At 44.5% G+C, this 21422-nt stretch overlaps 1 protein-coding gene across 1 annotated transcript in view; it reads right to left on the reverse strand.

The window, feature by feature from the left end:
* DNAH5 (dynein axonemal heavy chain 5) overlaps positions 1 to 11237 on the reverse strand; it is a 317085-nt gene extending 305848 nt beyond the window's left edge. Inside the window, exon 1 of the mRNA XM_043489075.1 lies at positions 11079 to 11237. Coding sequence (XP_043345010.1) covers positions 11079 to 11090 — 12 coding nt within the window. The 5' untranslated portion in view covers positions 11091 to 11237. The remainder of the gene's footprint in view (positions 1 to 11078) is intronic.
* Between the last annotated feature and the right edge of the window lie 10185 nt (positions 11238 to 21422).

The following is a 21422-nucleotide window of genomic DNA, read 5'->3' on the forward strand; positions in this document are numbered from 1 at the left end:
AAGACAGAACTAAAAACTCCCAAGATGAAACTTAACCAGCTTCTCCTAAACCAACCATCACTACAGGGACCACTAGATAATGACCCACTTACTTCCTTGGATGTCTTAACTATCCCAGAAACACCAGAGCTCTTTTTTGGGAAGTGGAAATCTATTTCTGTTATTCATTAACACCCTTAAAGTGTATATAAGCCAATGAGAGAGCAGTGGGGAGTCACAAATACAAGGTATGATTAAGGTTTTCAATGAAGGGCCAGTGGATCCCCCCTTTTTTCCTCAGTAGGGCCTGTCTACACATGCTCAACTTTAAAATGGAGGATCTAAAATTCTAACAAAGATCAAACCAGGTCTCAAAGACACAATGAAGTTGTCATTGCTCAGTCGCTAAGTCATGTCCAACTCTTTGCAACCCCACAGACTGCAGCACACCAAGCTCCCCTGTCCTTCACTATCTCCAAGAGTCTGCTCAAACTAATGTCCACTGAGTCGGTGATGCTATCTAACCATCTCAGCCTCTGCCACCCTCTTCTCCTTTTGCCCTCAATCTTTCCCAGCATCAGGGTCTCTTCCAATGAGTCAGCTGTTTGCATCAGGTGGCCAAAGTACTGGAGCTTCAGCATCAGTCCTTCCAATAAATATTCATGATGAAGTTAATGAACAAATATAACCATGATGCAGATGCTACAACAGGTCCAGAAAGAAGTTAAATCTGCTGTGTTTTTATTATTCTCTCTAAAATTTCTCCTTAAGCAGGTGGAACATATTTTCAAAGTACATGAAGGGACTTGGGAGGGAGTTCTCATTTTTAAGTTTCTAGGTCTCCACAAGCCTGGTAAAAGGATGCTGGATACCCAAGGGTTCTGAGATTAACTTTCTCAGCAAGAGAATATCAGCAAAGAATATCAAATATTCCACCCATTCTGTTATCAGTTGTAAAGGTAACAAAATAGAGATCACATAGAGTTTCAGTTCAGTTCAGTTGATCAGTCAAGTCTGACTCTTTGTGACCCCATGGACTGCAGCACACCAGGCTTCCCTGTCCATCACCAACTTCTAAAGTTTGCTCAAACTCAGGTCCATCGAGTCGGTGATGCCATCCAAACCATCTCATCCTCTGTTATCCCCTTCTCCTCCCGCCTTCAATCTTTTCCAGCATCAGGGTCTTTTCCAATGAATCAGTTGTTCACATCAGATGGCCAAAGTACTGGAGCTTCCGCTTCAGCATCAGTCCCTTCAGTGAATATTTAGGACTGATTTCCTTTAGGATGGACTGGTTGGATCTCCTTGCAGTCCAAGGGACTCTTCGCCAACACTACAGTTCAAAAGCATCAATTCTTCAGCGCTCAGCTTTCTTCACAGTCCAACTCTCATATCCATACAAGAAAAAAACCACAGCTTTGACTAGATGGACCTTTGTTGGCAAAGTAATGTCTCTGCTTTTTAATAAGCTGTCTAGGTTGGTCATAGCTTTTCTTCCAAGAAGCAAGCATCTTTTAATTTCAAGGCTACAGTCACCATCTGCAGTGATTTTGGAGCCCAAAAAAATAAAGTCTGCCACTGTTTCCATTGTTTCCCCATTTATTTGCCAGGAAGTGATGGGATCAGATGCCATGATCTTTGCTTTTTCAATGTTGAGTTTTAAGCCAGCTTTTTCACTTTCATCAAGAGACTCTTCAGTTCTCCTTCACTCTCTGCCACATAGACTTTAGTCTCATGAAGTCTTCTTGGTTAATAAGCCTTTTTGATTGCCTAAATATTCAGCATACAGACACAGACAGACATAGGTGTTTTCCCTAACAGCACAAGGGCATAAATAAAACGAATCCTACACTCATCCTCAAAAAAAGTTTGAAAAGCTTGATCACGGTTACAAAAAAAGAGAGATTTGTTTCATAGGTGGTTCTGGAATCAGCCTCGCTAATTTACAGCCACACCCCAGGCAGTAAGGAACCCAAGCCAGGTGTGATGCCCTAGCCTCCAGATGTCTAGAGGAACCTGGCCGAGCACCCATCCCACGCCCTTTCCAAGACTTCAGTAGACCCACACGGGACTGACAGGCTCAAGATCAGCTCCAGCTCTGAGCTTCTTCCTTGGCAGGAGGGGGTCAAGTGTACAACATGGCCCTTGCTCAAATTCTAGGAAATCACAAAGTAGCTTGTGAACAGAGCGGACCCGTCAAAGCAAAAGAAAGAAGATAGCTTCCAAATGAACCACAGGCATTCCCAACCTCAGGCTCTCTGCTCACACCTCGCCTGGAGGATCTTTCCATGACTCTTCCACTGCACTTGACCCAACCCTTGTCTCCAGACATCCCCAGCCTTCCTCCCAAGAGCTTCATTTATCTTCCACCCCTCATCCACCCAGAGAGTGAGCTTGCTGTAAATGACTCTCCTGAGTTGGAAGGCTTTGCACTCAGGTCTCATCTCCCACCTCCAGTGACTTAACAGGAATATGGTTGTTTTTCCCAAAGACAAGTTCCTTCCTCAAATGGAATTCTGCCATTGATAAAATGATGTACATTGACTTTCCTAAAAGAGTACTACCATCAGTTCTGTGACAGCCCAAATAGGAGGATACATTAAAGAACCTTTAAAATCATGACTTTAAGAAACTCGAGCAAAATAGTCATACCGTGAACAAAGATGGAAGAGTAGTCTCCTGCTGTAAAATGACTTATTGAGCACTACAAACATGAAAGGCACCTAACCCCAGACATACAACAACTACATATAATCAAAGTCTGCCCTTGAGACAGGAAGGGGCACAGCCTTTAAAAGAACGACATAGCCATCGAGGACACAGCATGAACTAGTTAGAACCAACAAGGTCCAAGATGTAGGAGGAGTCAACTTCCACTAGACTTCAAGCTCATTGTAAAACATCAGCAAGTTAAATGGCACAGCCACAGGTACCATGAGAGTTCCTAGGCCGAACATAAAAGTGACCAAGTGGGTGGTGGCCCAGTTTCTGGAAATCCCCACCCCTTCCTCAAAACAGCTGGAATACTCCCACCTCTAATTAGCTGATGAATTACCAACCCTATAAAAACTGACAAATCCATACTCTGATGCTGCTATTGCCTTCTAAGATGGCCCACACTCTGTCTACAGAGAATGTTTTTCCCTGAATAAACCTTCTTTCACTTTACTATGGCTTGCTCTTGCATTCTTTACTGCAGAAGCCAAGAACCCATACTCAGCGGCTGTCACATGGACTCACGTGAGACCTGGAACATGATCACCCTCTCCAGCCCCACTTTCTTTCCTGCAACACTGTGACAAGGAAAATAAGGTTGACTTTATTTTCTGACATTCTGTGGCATTAGTTCTACAAAGGAGCCAGCACAGGGCTGACAGTCTTCTCCACTTACAAGCTTCAGTAGAAATGGATTGTAACCTAGGCGAAGAGGAAGGACTTCAAGTTGAGAGCTCTTCACCCAGTTCCTGGGCTTCCCTGGTGGCTCAGATGGTAAAGAATCTGCCTGCAATGTAGGAGGCCTGGGTTTGATCTCTGGGTCAGGAAGATCCCCTGGAGAAGGGGAAGGCAACCCTCTCCAGTATTCTTGCCTGGAGAATCCCATGGAGAGGAGCCTGATGGGCCACAGTCCAAGGGGTCTCAAAGAATCAGACACGACTGAGTATGTGTGTGTCTTGACCAGCTCAACCTCTTTGCTCCAAGACTGTTGCTCACCTAATCTGTCTCTCTGCTGCCATTGCCACGTTTGCCTGGAATATCTCTGCTACCTGCGTGGCAAGCTGTTTGCCACCTTAGGTTCACTTGGAAAGGGTGTGCAAGTGCATTGCCACCATCCATCTTCAGCAGCATCTGTCCTTCACACAAGAGTGGCAGTGAGCATGGATCAATGCAGGCTGACCACAAGGCAGGAGCTCCCAGTCACAAGCTCGTCAGCAGGCAGGACTCGGAGGAGCTGCTGTTGTTCTTCAGCCTCTAAGCCATGTCTGACTCTGACCCCAGAGGACCGCAGGACACCAGACTTCCCTTCCGTCACTATCTCCTGGAGTTTGCTCACATTCATGTCCATTGAGTCAGTGACACCATCCAACCACCTCATCCACTACGGGGGCCAATTTCAGGCTTTGCCCCACACTGATTTCCCTGTGTTATTCATGCCACCATAACCATGTGCATTTTGTGCTGAATCGGTTTTCATTTTAACTTGTTTAGGATTTTCAGCAGTGTGTGGCATGCATGCCTTCCCAATGAGATGGTTAAACCTTTTTGAGAATGAAGACCTGTACTTTCAGTTTCTTTTATATCCCCCTCAATGCCTTGTAAAGCACAGCACCCACGACTGGCATTTAACAACTGATGTCCGGTACCCCTCCACCAAAGCCAGCCCAAGGGAAAACTGGGACGAAGGCAAAACTATTCTTTCCTTCCTTCCCTCCACCCCTTTACCCCTTCTCCCTTTCCATCCTCCCACCAGAGCCAAGAGCTCCCATGTAAACTATTATAGCACTTACTTAGGCCGAAGTGGGGTGGGTCTCAATTAAGTGGGGCCTGAGGCTTATGCAAACTGGGGGTCTCACATTAATAAGAGTTGAAAATAAAGTGTTAGTCACTCAGTCGTGTCCAACTCTTTGTGACCCCATGAACTGTAGCCTGCCCTCCAGGATCCTCTGTCCATGGGATTTTCCAGGTAAGAATAATGGAATGGGTAGTCATTCCCTTCTTTAGGAGATCTTCCCAATCCAGGGATCAAATCCATGTCTCTCATATTGGAGACAGATTCTTTACCATCTGAACCACCAGGTTTATGCAACTTGGCAGAGGTGGGGGGGGGTCCCACATTAAGAAAGAGAATTAGAAACACAAAATTAGGCACTAAAGTAAATATTTAGGTAGAAAGAACAAATAAAATAAAATATAGCAAATTACAAATTTCTTAAGGCTGGTAACACAAAACCAAGGAAATAAATAACAGAATATTTGTATTAATTTCCTAGAAAACTTTTATGTCAAAATAGATATATATAGAGATATAGATAGACACAGTTTTGGCTGAAAACTCTTTGATCTCCTTACAACAACTTTGCAATGCCTTCTATAGAGTGAATACAAAGATAATTTAGCCCTTCCTTCAGCAGGATTGAATGAGATTTGTCTTTTAATATGAAGAGATGGTAGGCTCAAAACATGCAAGTTCCCCAGACAGATGTCTTGGCTATTTACAGTTTACAGGTTTGGGCCCTACAAACACAAGGATTTTTGATCAAATCTATTTTGCACAACTTCTTTCCTAAAGGAAGAAAATGTATGGTGTGTTTATAATTATATTATTACACTATACGGGCAGTCATGACAGAACAGAATTTGCATTTTTCAGTAGACCATGATGAGAACCCAGTGCTCCACTTTGGACGCATCTGGTTATTAAACATTTTCTGTAGCTAGCTTCTGGCTCATCCATTTCAAACCAAGTCTCTCCTCCATGGAGCCCCTCTTTCCATGAAGGGAACCACAGGACGCTTCTACATTGAACACGACCTCAGCCTTGAGCCTCTAGGTCATGAATCTGGCCAAGTGGACACAGCAGGAGGAATGCTTAGCAGAGACATGTAGCAAAACATACTTGTGCTAGCACTTTGATATATCCCCACATTTAGGTAATAAAGATGATGCAACTTCTGCCTTGTTCTCTGGAATTCTCTCTTTGGAGGCTCTCAGCCACCATGAAAGCAGTCAGCTGCCCTGAGATCACCTTGCTGTGAGGAAGCCTATATGTAGAGACCAACCATGTGGAGCCCTGTCTCAGACCAGTCAAGTCCGATGTGAGACACAGGAAGAGAGAGATGCCTGTCCAGTCCTCGCTCCTCCAGCTGCCAAACAAAAACCACCCAGCTGAGCCCATTCCCGGGTTCCTGACCCATGGAAACTAGACAAGATAGTACAGTGATTGGTGCTATTTTAAGCTAGTAAGTTTGGGGTGACCTCAAGAGCAGCAATGACAATCATCATAACCTCCAACTTTCCAGAGCTGCCACGCTCACCTGAAAGGAAACACTTCTAATATTGCTGCTCAGTGTCCATCTAAACATTGTTTGCTGTAAAATAGGGATGTCAAATCTAGGTCAAGGTTCCTCCTGGCCCAGGTGGTCCTTATCTGAATGCCAGCAGCCAACTTTCTGCCAAGACGTACCCTGAGTCCCCAACACAGCCCCTGACACTTGAACTTCTTTGGGGAGGGTTGCCGGAGTCCGAGGTGACTGCTTCCTCTGGGCTAAGCCTTGCTTTGCTTCTTTGTGATGAGCAATAACATGGACACTTCAAGACACCAATGCATCACAAATCCTTTTATTCTTTACCCTGAATAAGCTAAACAATGTTCAGAAGTGGCCCACTGAGCTTTCAGCCCTCCAAGAGTAAGATTCTTTATTTTTTCTGAAGTCCAAGCAATGCAAGGAAGTCCATGACCACTCCCTTGGTGGTGGGTACAAGGCGGGTAAGGGTGGGTTGCCCACATTCCACATCTTATTGGCCCAACCAGGAGGCTGCTTCAAGAAAGAAAGAATTCTGACTCTTCACAGTATCTCTCCTAGGGCAGAAATGTTGGCCCATGGGAACCCAATCATAATTCTACTACCCATCTGGGGTAGGAACAACGACAGGCTTTCACTACATGGACTTATTAAAATAGCGTAACATCTGGCAGGCAGAAACTTTGTCAGGAATCTGACAAGCATCCCATGTTCACTCTCCTTCCTCAATATGTATGATCCACCTCCTTCAAGACAGGACCAAGTCACTTATCTGCATTACTCAAAACCAGTAAGCAGTGGTCACAATCTGCTCATCTCATCTGGTCCCCAAAGAAACAGGGAGAATAATCATTAATTGTGTAGTGATTGTTAGGGGAACTTCAAAATCCTCAAGGGAAACTTGAGAAAAGCATCTGCAAGAAAGCATGTAATACATATTGTTGTTCCATCGCTCAGTTGTGTCTGACTCTTTGCAACCCCATGGACTGCAGCACGCCAGGCTTCCCTGTCCTTCACCATCTCCCAGAGCTTGCTCAAACTCACGTCCTCTGAGTCGATGATGAAATCCAACCATCATGTTGCAGGAGGGGGAAAGAAGAGGAGGGAGGGGAAGGGAGAGGGAAGCAAGAAGAAATGAAGAAAGCAAGGGAGGGAAGGAAAAATGGAGGCAGAAAAGAACGTGTGTGCATGTGTGTGCAGTCACATCCGACTCTTTGCAACACTCTAGACCATGGCCCACCAGGCTCCTCTATCCATGGGGTTTTTCAGGCAAGAATACTGGAGTGGGTTGCCATTTTCTCCTCCAGGGGATCTTCCTGACTCAGGGATCGAACCCACATCTCCTGCATTGCAGGCAGATTCTTCACCACTGAGCCATCAGGGAAGCCTGGCAGAAAAGAAAGGCAACTCATACCCCCCAGAACCCTTCCACAGTTCTGCAAACAAAGTAGGCACTTTAATAAGTGTTTTTTTGAATCGAACCAAACTGCTCAAGTATCCTCTAATTTCATCTTTCCTACCCCAGCCTCAAGCATAAGTTAAATCGAAAAGAAAGCATTCATTCAGATTCCAACCAACAAACCACCCATGGGACCTGGTGATGGAGTGGGCCTGGCCCTGAGGGTGGGGTCACACAGATCCAAGCAACATCTTGAATGCTAAACTCCTCCCAGGAGCCTCATCCAATAGCCTGGGAAACCAAAATACCCCTGGGAGGCAATTTCCTCTGGAGTTGAAGCTCTCGGTTTTTATTCATAAACAAAGTAAGGAGTGAGCAGTTGTTCCACCCTTTTTGGTCTATTTGCTATAAGTAAGGCTACAAAGAGTGAAGCCAAATGCAAACAGCAGAGAGGCATAAATAAACAGCCACGGTGCTCAGTGCCAGGAAAGAGCTCAGCGTGACGAAAGGAGAAAATGTAACAGGTAAACTTCCTTCTGACATTTCTCACGCGGCAGGAATCAATTCCTCGAAATAGCCGTATTCATAGCAGCCTTTCTCTAATGCTTTACTGACCTCAGACAAAGGAGAAGAACAGCATCCTTGACCCTCCCCAGGGAATTGAGAGCTCCACAGAGGTCACATTTCCCAGCTGTGACAATTTATTATGTCTCATTGTCCATTTGCTTCTATTTTTCCTAAATAAGGTAACCACAGAAATCCACACTGAAACTGTACCCTTCTGGGTACAAAAGCCCCTCCGTGTCCCTCATCTCTTATTTGTAGAAAAAGCTTTGGTCTCCTAGGCCTTCCGAGTTCCAAAGAGCAGGCTTAAGCAGTTACTAATTAGGGAACGGAGGGAATGCAGAAACAAAGGAAAAGCAGTCAAGCAAGAAAAGTAATGATAGCTTTAAAAGAGTCCTGCTCCTCCTCAAGGGATATGCACCACCCCCCCCTCATCTGAGCACAGCTTTGAGTTGCTCTGCAGAAACTAAGACTCCCCACCCACCCACAGGTGGAGGATAGTGACTGCATGCTGACTACAAGCACTAGACCCCAGACTGGTTGGAATCAGACGGCTGATGACTAAGATATCCTAAACATCACCCTGTTACCTCACCACCAACCAATCAGAAGAAAGTCCATGAGCTGCAGCCTTCATCCCAAACACTGCCTTTCAAAACTCTCCCCTGAAAGCCATCAGACAGTGTGCGTATGTGTATGTGATATATATATATATATATATATGTTTGCATTTTACTTAACTATATAACTTAAATATAAACTGACAGTTTATACTTAAACAGCTTTCCAGGAGGCACTAGTGGTAAAGAACCCGTCTGCCAATGCAGTAGACATAAGAAAGAAAGTGAAAGTCACGTCTGACTCTTTGCAACCTCACGGACTATACAGTCCATGGAATGCTCTAGGCCAGAATACTGGAGTGGGTAGCCTTCCCCTTCCCAAGGGGATCTTCCCAACCCAAGGATCGAACCCAGGCAGGTCTCCTGCATTGCAGGTGGATTCTTTACCAACTGAGCTATGAGGGAACAGGGGTTCAATCCATGGGCCAGGAAGATCCCCTGGAGAAGGAAATGGCAACCCACTCCAGTATTCTTGCCTGGAGAATCCCACAGACAGAAGAGCCTGGTGGGCTACAGTCCATAGGATCACAAAACGTCGGACACAACTGAAGCAACTTAGCACATATATATACTGCATTGGCAGCCTGTATTTTTCAATCTTAAAGTGAGTATAATTAATAAAACATAAAAGAGTATTGCTTTAGACTAAGAGCCATATTTTTATATCCTTACAGGGATAAAACTTGATAAACTTATGTAAGATTATAGAATATATGAAGTTTAAATTAAGATATACAAAAATATCATTGGTTTATTGGCATTAGCTGTTGCAATGCCATCTGTCATTTCAGGGTCTCTATTTTCCTGGACAGAAAATGGGTAAGAGTTACTAAAAAGATTAAATGAACTAACAGGTATTTGTCTTAATGAAATACAACAGATATTTTGGAAATTCCAAATACTTATGGCATATAAGTTACATGAAAATAAGAACAATAATATGAGTCTATCATTGCAAGATGGTCACAAAAATAAAACAGTTTGTGAAAGGTAACTATATACAGAGGGGAGGAAACTGTTGAAGTATCATACACATAAACTATATGTACGTGTATGTGTGCTCAGCCACTCAGTCGTATCTGACTCTGCAGCCCCATGGACTGCAGTCCGCCAGGCTCCTCTGTCCACAGGATTCTCCAGGCAAGAATACTAGAGTAGGTTGCCATGCCCTCCTCCAGGGGATCTTACCCACCCAAGGATCGAATCTGCATCTCTTGCATCTCCTGAATTGGCAGGTGGGGTCTTTACCACTGAGCCACCTTGGAAGCCACATAAACTGTGGCTTTTAATTAAATTGCTCTTAATTAAATCAGTATTAAATTTGTTTATTAAATCATGACAGGATGCACATTTTATTGATTAGCATAATATATTCCTATAGTAATATAGCTTTAGCAGTATTAGTAAAAGTCATTCAATCATGTCAACTCTTTGCCACCCTATGGACTATAGCCTGCCAGGCTCCACTGTCCACGGAGGCAAGAATACTGAAGTGGGCAGCCATTCCCTTCACCAGGGGATCTTCCCCACCCGGGGATGAAAACCAGGTCTCCTGCATTGCAGGCAGATTCTTTACCATTTGAGCCACCAGGGAAGCCCAATATAGCTATAGCTAGTGTAAATGAACAAAAAATGTATAATGTAACCACAGAAATCCATATTGAAACTGGTCGCGACCCTCTGAGACCCTCCTGGGTACAAAAGCCCCTCCCTGTGCCCTGTTTCTTGTTCGCAGAAAAGGCTTTATAGTCTCCTAGAGGTTCCCTGAGTTCCAAAAAGCAGGAATCACCTTGGAAAACAAAGGCAAAAACAAGTAGGCAAGTGTTTTTTCACCCTATAAAACTCATTTAAGAGAGCAAAGACAAATGGAGTGAAACCTGATTTAAACGCGCAGAATTCCTTTCCAGCCTCCTCTCCCCTGCCCTGCACTGAGACGAAAGTCCAAGACACCAGGAAACCACCCAACAAGGCTTCCTTGCACACCGTCTGGCTCCCTCTCTCCAAGGGAACTAAACATTTGCTTTTGTCCAAACCCAAGGGCTAACGAGAGCTAGTAACAGCCAACAAACTTCACACAAAAGCGGCCTCCGCCACGCCTGGATATATCTGATGCTCGCTCTGGGTCAATGGGTAGCTTGGGTCCACGGGTGGCCTGTCCGCAGCAAGCTGATGATAAAATGAGAAAGGCGGTCCCTAAACCCGAGCTTCTGCACTTTACGCGCGCCCTGCTGGACATGATCGACCACCACCACCTCCTGAGGGAAACAAGCAAAACTCAGAGACCAGCAGCTCTAGCCCCACAAGCTCATCAAAGTGTCTTCAGGCCACCCGGCCTGAATCTGAAGCCGGGAATTGAGCCCGCCCATCCCCTCCCCGTGACCGCGTGGACTCCGGGGAGTCCCCAGCACCCAGCAGCTCCGAGGCCGCGCACGCGCCGTGGCGAGGGCGGGGCGGGGCGGGGGCGTGGGAGCCGCGCGGAAGGACCGTGCACAGTACCAGCTTGTCCATGGCGCTGCGCTCCGGTGCTCCGGGGGCGACACGCGACGGGTAGGGGCCCAGCCGGCCGGTGCTGGGCTCTGTTGCCCACCCCCCACCTCTGTCCCCAGCTCGCGCCGTTCCTAGGCGTCTGCTCGGGTTGCTTCTTGCTGGGCTAGGCCGGCTGTTTGTGGCTCACGTGGTTGCCATGGCGACGAGCTTTGCTCCGCCTGGACCAAGGTCCCTCCTCCCGTTCCCGGTGCTCCTCGGGAAGTCGAAGTCCCGAGGGCATCGAAGTCCAGAGTAGCTCTGGACTTCATTGCAGCGCTCCCGACACCGGTCCCAGCAGAGAGGAAATCCAGAGTTTTCGGCTTCCGAGCCCCAGATGCCGTGTTTTTGCTGCTTTCCATCAAATTTCTGTTGGCTCTCATCCGAAGGTTACCTCTGGCATCAGCCAAGTCCACTCATTTGGAATTTCTCTGCGGAGTTTTCTGTTTCTAGCTTCAGGAAAAAAAAAAAAAAAATTTATTCAAAAGGAGACTTAGTATGTTTCCATTTTAATTTCACAGCTTCCCACAGCTTTGCCTTGTACTGTGGCTCCTTGTTGCTTCCTTATCAGGTACCTTCACAGCTGATTCTTTAGCCTAGAAATGGATTCTCTGGAAATGTTTAACCTGTATTTCCATCTCTGCAAATACTGTCCTCAATCAGTGGGGCTAGGACTGCCCGTTAGAAATATGTCTGACACATGTGTCAGTTTATACCTCTAGGAGCCATGTTTTTAAAAGTAAAAGGAATCAGGTGAAATTATTTTAGTAACATTTACCCCATAGCATTGTTACCGAGTCCAGCTTCACTCTGCTGACCACACAGAAGCCAATCCAGAGACCGATGAATCCAAGAGATGAGGTGTTCGGGCAAGGGATATGACTATTCAGACAGCCCATCCACTGACAGCTGACAGACAAGATGGCAGACTAACATCCCAAAATAACCCTCTTACCTGGGTCTGCCTGAAGATTCTTTTATGGATCAGAGACTGGGGAGAGGAGGTAAGGAAACAAAGCAAAGAGGCCTTTTAATCGGCAAGCCTCAGGCAGGAGGGTGTGTTAATTTCTTCTCTCCTGCCATCTACAGGTGGACAGGGTTCTGAAAAAAACGTACTTTAACAGGCAGAGGGGGAGGATTCTCTGAGGCAGACCCTTATGTATGATTATAATAACAAAAGCAATGACAAGCAAGTCAGTGTCAACAAGGTGTCAGGATTGACTTCTCTCTGCAACAGCATCACTGACTCAACGGACATGAATTTGAGCAAACTCCAGGAGATGGTGAAAGAGAGGATCCTGGCGTGATACGGTCCATTTGGTCACAAAGGATCAGACACGACTTAGCAACTCAACAACAACATCCAAAATATTTCAACATAGTATCAATATAACAGTTATTCATGAGATATTTTACATTCTTTTTATCATACTATATCCTCAATTTTTTTTTAATTGGCTTCACTGGATCTTGGTTGCTGTGTGTGGGCTTTCACTGGTTGTGGAGAGCTGAGGTTACTCTCCAGTTATGGTGCTCAGGCTTCTCATTGAGGTGGCTTCTCTTGTTTCAGTAGAGAAGGAAATGGCAACCCACTCCAGTATTCTTGCCTGGAGAATCCCATGGACAGAGGAGCCTGGTGGGCTGCCGTCTATGGGGTTGCACAGTGTCGGACACGACTGAAGTGACTTAGCGGCAGCAGCTCTTGTTTCAGAGCATGGGCTTTAGGGTGTTTGAACTTCAATAGCTGCAGCTCATGGTCTCAGTCCTTGTGGCGCAAGGGCTTAGTTGCCCAACTGCATGCGGGATCTTCCCAGACCAGGGATCGAACTGGTGTCCTGTGCATTGCAAGGTGGATTCTTAATCATTGCACTATCAGAGAAATCCCCATCCTTAAATTTTTATGTGTATTTTACACAGTGGGGCTTACCCAGTGACTCAGATGGTAAAAAATCTGCCTACAATGCAGGAGACCCATGTTCAATCCCTGAGTCAGAATGATCCGCTGAAGAAGGGAATGGCAACCCACTCCAGTATTCTTGTCTGGAGAATTCCATGAACAGAAGAGCCTGATGGGCTACAGTTCAGGGGATCTCAAAGAACTGGACATGACAGAGTGACTAACACTTTCACTTTTACACAAACAGTATCTTTCAAATCAGACCAGTCTCATTTCCAATGCTCACTAGCTAATGTGACTGGTGACTACTGTATTAAATAGTTCAGCTCTACTAGACTATAAACTCTAGGAAGACCCGCTCTGAACCTCCATGGAAAGAAGACTGCATGTGTTCATGGTAGCGGTGGTGGTGGTGTTCGCTCAGTGGTCTCATGGACCGCAGCTCTCCAGGCTCTTCTGTCCATGGGATTCTCCAGGAGAGAATACTGGAGTGGGTAGCCGTTCCCTTCTCCAGGGGATCTTTCTGACCCAGAGATTTAACCCAGGTCTCTCACACTGTGGGTAGATTCTTCAATGTCTGAGCCACTGGCAAAGCCCTGAATCTGCTCAAAAGGGCTACTAAATACTGATTAGCTCTTGAACAATTTTTCAAATTCTTACTAGAAAAAAATATCCTTAAGTAATGTAAACTTTAAACACTCTTCAGACACTAAGAAAATTAAATTGACTGGGGAGTTCTATCTTGTTTATTAATTACCGAATTTTATTTTTTTAGAGCAGTTTTAGGTTCAAAGCGAAATTGAATGGAAAGAAACATTTTAACTGTCTGACTTTGTAGGCAAATTGTGTAACTTTGCCTGCAAAGGGCAGTCTCGGCCACATGATACCCTGTGCTGTCTAAAGAGAGCTGTGACCTGGCGCTCAGAGCAGCTGGGTGCCACCTGCCCCTGCTCGCTCAGGGAGTGTCGTCATCCTGCTGCTCTTATTCGCATGTTGTCAGATTTCATTATTTACTTAATAATCACCTTGATGAGTTTAAAACCGGGCCCTCAAGAAAAGTTCTTGAGGGAAATGAAAATTCAGCTTGGCCGGGAAAGACAGTCCAGGAAAAGAGGGTGTCCTTGGTGGGTAGTCTGAGAAGGGGAGAGGAGGGCTAGCACTCATCTAGGTCATGACTGTGGGATCATTAAACCTCTGTATCTTAAAAAAACTCTCTGAGCTTGCCCATTAACACTGTGTGCATGGTAAATCACTGTAGTCATGTCCAACTCTTTGTGATCCCCTGGACTGTAGCCCACCAGGCTCCTCTGTCCATGGGATTCTCCAGGCAAGAATCCTGGAGTGGGTTGCCATGCCCTCCTCCAGGGGATCTTCCCAACTGAGAGATCGAACCGCATCTCTTCTGCCTCCTGCACTGGCAGATGGGTTCTTTACCACTAGCGCCACCTGGGAAGCCCAGACCATTAACACTATCGTCCCATATTACAGAGGAGACAGAGAGATGACGTAGCTTAGCCAGGGCCACAAAACCAGGGAGTCTGTGATCCCTGACAGCTTGGCTCTATCTGGTGTTTTGCCTCTGGACTATGCAGGCAGATCTCGGAGATATGGCAGATTCAATTCCAGACCACCACAATAAAGCGAATACTGCAATAAAATGAGTTACACAAACTTTTTTATTTCCCAGTGTATTAATATATAAAACTTTGTCTATGCCATACTGCGATATATTAAGTATGCGATAGCATTATGTCCAAACAATGTACATACTTTAGTTTAAAAAATATTTTATTACTTAATAAGAACCTACAGTATAGCACAGGGAACCCTACTCAGTGCTTAGTGGTAACCTAAATGGGAAGGAAATCTAAAAAAAAAAGGGATATATGTATAACTGATTCACTTCGGTGGGCAGCAGAAGCTAACACAACATCGTAAAGCAACTGGATTACAAAAAAAATAAAAAATATACCTTGAACACTTTAAAATGTCTTATTCCTAAAATATACTAACCCTCTTCAGAACCTTCAGCCAGTTGCGATCTTTTTGCAAAAGTAATACCAAAGATCACTGGTCATCACCATAACAAAGAGATTCATCCTTGGTGCTTCTGTTTCCCAGCACACAGTAGTTCCTCAAAACACCTTGATTTTAAGAAGAAAATGCTCTTGATTTTAAGAAGACCTATAGGATTTCCCAGATGGCACCACAGGTAAAGAATCCTCCTGCCAATGCAGGAGACGCAAGAGACACGTCTTGGGTCAGGAAGATCACCTAGAATAGGAAATGGCAATCCACTCCAGGATTCTTGCCTGGAAAATCCCATGGACAGAGGAGCCTGGTGGGCTACAGTCCATGGGGTCACAAGAGTCAGACACAACTGAGCATGCATGCATAAGAAATGAACACATGATGATTTATTTATTGTCCACGCACATAGAGTCAAAGACAAATACTAATTACAAAGAGTCATGAATTTTCTGACTGACAATAAAAAAGGTAGATTATGATTACATTTGATGGAAAAGATTATCACTGTATGGAGAAGAAAACAAAAACGGACTTGCCAGAAGTCACATAGCTTTGTATTGGCTGAAATAGGACTAGAAACCACGTCTTTCTTTGTACTATGTTTTATCATCTATTTCAAGAATTAAAAATTATAGTTTTTCCCCTCCACATCTGATTTTCAAAATCACAATGTTTCTCAATGTTTTTGTCAGCAATGTAGCATTCCACAAAATTGATTGTATCTGCCTATCACTAAAATGTTATAATGGTAATATCTAATTTCAGAAACATTGATTACTAGGTAGAATTTTGTTAATCATTTTACTTCCATAATCTGGAAGGGGAGTTTTTGTTGCTGGTCACAAACTGTGGGTTAGCAAGCATCACTAGCCAGTGAAGGAATGATAAGTTTATGAATCAATATTGAGAGGAATTATAAAACTTGGCAATGAAAGAAGTCACTGTTGGCTGCCTAACCCACACATTTTTCAGTCTCATTAATAAGAATGAGATTGACCAAGAAGTGTCTACTTCCCCTGTATATGCAGGAAATGGCAAATATTTCCCAGGATCCCTTGTAGTTACAGATGGCTATGTGACATGTTTCTGGCTGATAAGCCATAAATGGCAGGTTCCTAGGAAAGCCTCTGCTTTCCTCAGAAAGAGATTCAGAAGTTCCCTTCATACCTGCCTGCAGCTAGAATGCAACCACAATGCCTAGAGCTATTGCAAGCAGCTACATTATGACAATACTTTGGCCACCTGACGCGAAGAGCTGACTCATTTGAAAAGACCCCGATGCTGGGAAAGATTGAGGCCAGGAGGAGAAGGGGATGACAGAGGATGAGATGGTTGGATGGCATCACCAACTCAATGGACATGAGTTTGGGTGGACTCCGGGAGTTGGTGATGGACAGGGAGGCCTGGCTTGCTGTGATTCATGGGGTTTCAAGGAGTTGGACACGACTGAGTGACTGAACTGAACTAAACATTATGACAGTCTTGATCAGTTAGAGCTACTATAAAGAAGTAACATAGAGTGACTCGATAGCTTATAAACAACATAAACATTTCTTATAGTTCTAGGGACTGGAAGTCCAGCTCAGCCTCGTCTGATCTAGTCAACCCACTGGCCTCTTCTTATAAGGGTGCTAACTCCATTTACAAGGGCTCCACTCTCATGGTCTAATTCCCTCCCAAAGGCCTCACCTTATTTGGATTAGGGTTTCAACACGTGAAATTTGGAGGGATACAAATATCCAGTTCATTATAATGATCATGAGGGAAAAGTCCTTTGAATTACAAAAACGATAGCTTTAATTAATGTCTTTGAGTCTGAACCAACAATGGCAACTGCCATTGTTAAATGGAACATTAAACTCCTCTATTTGTTTAAGACTTTGCAGATGGTGTTTTCTCTTCCCAGCAACTGAAAGTATTCCTAAGTGATATGGAAGCTGCCAATCATTAGATTTTTTGCAGGTTGATTTTACAAACATGTGTTATACACTAGAACATGGTAAACTAGAGGTAACTTTCACCACTGTCCCCACCTGAGGCGAAGAGGAGTGGCAGGGGTCAAACAATCCATGAATAAAATCTCTAGGCTGGTTTTGTTCAGATCCACCCAAGCGCAGATGCTGGGTGGGCAAGCAGCCTCTCTTCTTCTCCATAACCACCAGCATCTCCAGGTTTTGCAGGTAGGGACAAAAAGGGCTTATAAATGCCTTTGGATGCTGAAGCATGGATGTCACCCCTTTGGGTAAGATAAGCCAACCAAAGCCTCCAGGGCATCAGTCCTGTTGGAAGTCGAGCAGGTGCCTGGAGATCAGCCATTCTTGGGATGCTTTCATTGGATGGTAATAAGAAGGTCTGCAGACCTGGCTCCTCTCCACAGGCATCGTTCAGAGATGCTCCTTTAAGGATGGGTGTTGGCCAAGTCACTCCGTGCAGATTCCCTTTTCCTCTCTGGTCCTCCACGTTCCATGAGGCCCTAGAGTACCATCTTCAGGTGCCCTCCAGCCACAAGGCTGCTCCACCTGCTCCTCCCAGTCTCATCCAGCTCTGCTCCCCTTGCTGGTAACAGCCAGGCGCTCCATTATGACAACTCTATGGAGTCTAGGCTGCCACGGTCCTGCTGATTTCCACGGAGAGGTGGTGCCCAAAGGCACTGTAGTGGACGATTGTCCTCTTTGACCCCTATCCAAATCCTTTCCCTGTGTTTGGAGAACTTCCCACCAAGCAGAGGTCTCCTTCCCATACAGAAACCAAAGGTACCAAATATTCTGCCAACCTCCTTACCCCAGGGCACCAGCTTGTGACCCAGGCATGGTCAATGGATTGCACCAACCTTGGACATGAACCAGGAGCAAATGACCTAAAAATGCGGGACAGTGGAGAATGCATTCTGGTGGAGAGTGTCAGCAACAACACTGCTTGAATTTCCTAGGCAGCTGTGGAGGCTGAGCAGGGGTGGGGGTGTTTGGCGGTGGGGGGGGCCTAGGCAGAGCAGCCAGCAGTCAGTTAGGGGGGTCACCAGATCCTCAACAGTCTGCTTTAAGGCAGGTGTCTGACCGGTTCTTGGGTGCTGCTGGGAGATACTGCTGGCCGTTTTCCAAGCATCTCTGTACAGCGATCTCCGCTCATCTGAGTTGCCCATTGCCCTTTCAATACATTCTTTTTTTTTTTTTTGCTTCAATCCACTGTAGTAAATTTCTGTTGTTTGTGATTGAGACTGGTGATTTCAACAGAAACACATTCCATACTGCCCTATCCTCTTAACAACATGAACCCGAGGCTATTGTGTGTTTGATGGATGGTATTCAAATCTGGAAATACTAATGAGTAGAAGAATAATGGAAGCAAGGGAGAGGGTTAAGGTAGCCTAGAAAACATAATGGCCTCAGATTTGGGGGGCTAATTTTAATGGCAAAAACCACTACAATATTGTAAAGTAATTAGCCCCCAATTAAAATAAATAAATTTATTTACAAAACAAAAAAAAAAGAAGTTCTTCAAAGGGAGTTTCTTCCTAGAGAATGGGGGGTCAGTTAGCAATTTCCTAACCTTCTTTACCGATTTCAAAGGTAGCAGTCAGAGTTCCTACCAGAGAAACTGAACCAGTAGAATACACACTATATAAACACATGCATACACCCATGCACATACACACATACATGCAAACTATATACACTGTACATATAAAGAGCTATTTCAAGGACTTGGTTTCCACAGTTGTGAGGTCTGGCAGGCCTAAAATCCTTGCTGCTGCTGCTGCTGCTAAGTCAATTCAGTCGTGTCCGCCTCTGTGCAACCCCATAGACGGCAGCCCACCAGGCTCTGCCGTCCCTGGGATTCTCCAGGCAAGAACACTGGAGTGGGTTGCCATTTTCTTCTCCAATGCATGAAAGTGAAAAGTGAAAGTGAAGTCGCTCAGTCGAGTCTGACTCTTAGCGACCCCATAGACTGCAGCCTACCAGGCTCCTCCATCCCTGGAAAATCCTTAGGGCTCTAAAGACCTTTCAACAATTACCAGTTGCTCAACAGCTCCCCCATACAAAACAAACATGAGAGAGATGTATTTTGCTGTGATTATTTGCAACATTTGAATGGTCCAAATACTTTTATAATTAAAACTTAGACTTTCCACTAAAAATCTTGTAACAGGGAAAGCTAAACACACAGGGCTGAATGCCGTTTTTTTTAAATCCAAGAAAACATAAAATTGTCACAGAAGGATTCAACTAAAGAGGTAAGCAATGAAAAAGAAACAGAAAAGAATTTTCCATTGTATTTTATATTTATAGAATCATGGTTCACCAAATGATTCACCTCTTCTGTCTAAAGAGGGAGAAAGTTTTACCCACAAAACCAGTAGACAGGACCTCAATATCTAATGGTGAAATGTAACAAGTAACTTGGAGTGTGCCATTATGATGTGTTAAATGCTAATATATATCAAATGTATAGTAAAGCTACAGTGTTGCATGCTGTAGTCCATGGAGTTGCAGAGAGTTGGACATGACTGAGTGACTGAACTGAGCTGAACTGAAAGCTACTTTGATTTCTTGCCAAGGTGCAATGTTCTGATAAAATAATAGCACTTTATATAAAGGTTTTACATTTTAACCAAAACAATATTTTCCACCTACATCTGAATATAGCAAATTTGTCACTTAAATGTCTAAAAAATTAATGATGAAAAATAAAAATGGTATAAATGCATGAATAATTCCTTGTTATTTAAATTGCCTTTGCGTGCATGCTAAGTCGCTTCAGTCGTGTTTGACTCTTTGTGACCCCACAGACTACAACCCGCCAGGCTCCTCTGTTGGTGGGGTTCTCCAGGCAAGAATACTGGAGTGGGGTGCCATTCCCTTCTCCAGGGGATCTTCCCGACCCAGGGATCAAACCCTCATCTCTTACATCTCCTGCATTGGCAGGTGGGTTGTTTACCACTAGTGCCACCTGGGAAGCCCAAAATTGCCTTTAAATTGTGTATTTTAGTTTGAGCCTTTGGGCATGGCTTCAGACTATCAAAAACAAGTAAAATAACCTATCAAAGAAACAGTTGCATTCTGGTATTTGGGTGACCTCATTGATAATTTTTAATATTGAAGGATTAAAGCAATTTCTTAGCCAAATTGAAAAGAGCATGTGTCAAAGTTTTATTTCAAATTTTCCACAAGAGAAGAGCCGGCCAATTCAAAGATATCCCTTCTGTTAGAGATATTTATGGAAAAGAAAAAAAAAGTGGCTGTTAAGAAAAATCTTTCAAAACTTGGAAATAAGAAAGAAGCTTGTGTGACTTTTCAGTGTTAGAGTGGAAAATCATTTAATACCTGCACCCCCCCCCAAGGTTTATTTAATCCTTCAGAAGAATGTACCTATTTCAGAATTATTACCATTAATTAGAGAGCAGAATGAAGCTGAAAGTTAACTAGTAGATTCCTATTATTCCTGTAATAATTACATAAATATTACATTCCTGTAAAAATAAAATGATTTCTGTCTGTGAGAAAAAAATAATCACAAAAGTTATAATACCATTTTATTGTCATGAGTGCGAAGTCACTTCAGTCACATCCAGCTCTTTGCGACCCTATGGACTGTAGCCTGCCAAGCTCCTCAGTCCATGGGATTCTCCAGGCAAGAATACTGGAGTGGGATTCTGTGGGAGAAGGCGAGGGTGGGATGTTTCGAGAGAACAGCACCGAAACATGTATATTATCAAGGGTGAAACAGATCACCAGCCCAGGCTGGATGCATGAGACAAGTGCTCGGGCCTGGTGCACTGGGAAAACCCAGAGGGATCGAGTAGAGAGGGAGGTGGGAGGGGGGATCGGGATGGGGAATACATGTAAATCCATGGCTGATTCATGTCAATGTATGACAAAAACCACTACAATATTGTAAAGTAATTAGCCTCCAACTAATAAAAATAAATGAAAAAAAAAAAAAAGAATACCGGAGTGGGTTGCCATTCCCTCCTCCAGAGGATCTTTCTGAACCAGCAATCAAACCTGAGTCTCTCATGTCTCCTGCATTGGCAGGCAGGTCCCTTAGCACTAGCACCACCTGAGAAACCACTTTAGTGTTATATAGGACATTAACTGGGCTTCCCTGGTAGCTCAGCTGATAAAGAATCCACCTGCAATTCAGGAGACCCCAGTTCGATTCCTGGGTCAGGAAGATCCCCTGGAGAAGGGATAAGCTACCCACTCCAGTATTCTTGGGCTTCCCTGGTGACTCAGGTGGTAAAGAATCTGCCTGCAACACAGGAGACCCTGGTTTGATTCCTGGGTTGGGAAGATTCCCTGGAGGAGGGAATGGCAACCCACTCCAGTATTCTTGCCTGGAGAATCCCAGTGGACAGAGGAGTCTGACAGGTTGCAGTCCATGGGGTTGCA

The sequence above is a fragment of the Cervus canadensis genome, chromosome 16 (genome assembly GCF_019320065.1).
Source record: "Cervus canadensis isolate Bull #8, Minnesota chromosome 16, ASM1932006v1, whole genome shotgun sequence".
Classification (NCBI taxonomy): domain Eukaryota; kingdom Metazoa; phylum Chordata; class Mammalia; order Artiodactyla; family Cervidae; genus Cervus; species Cervus canadensis.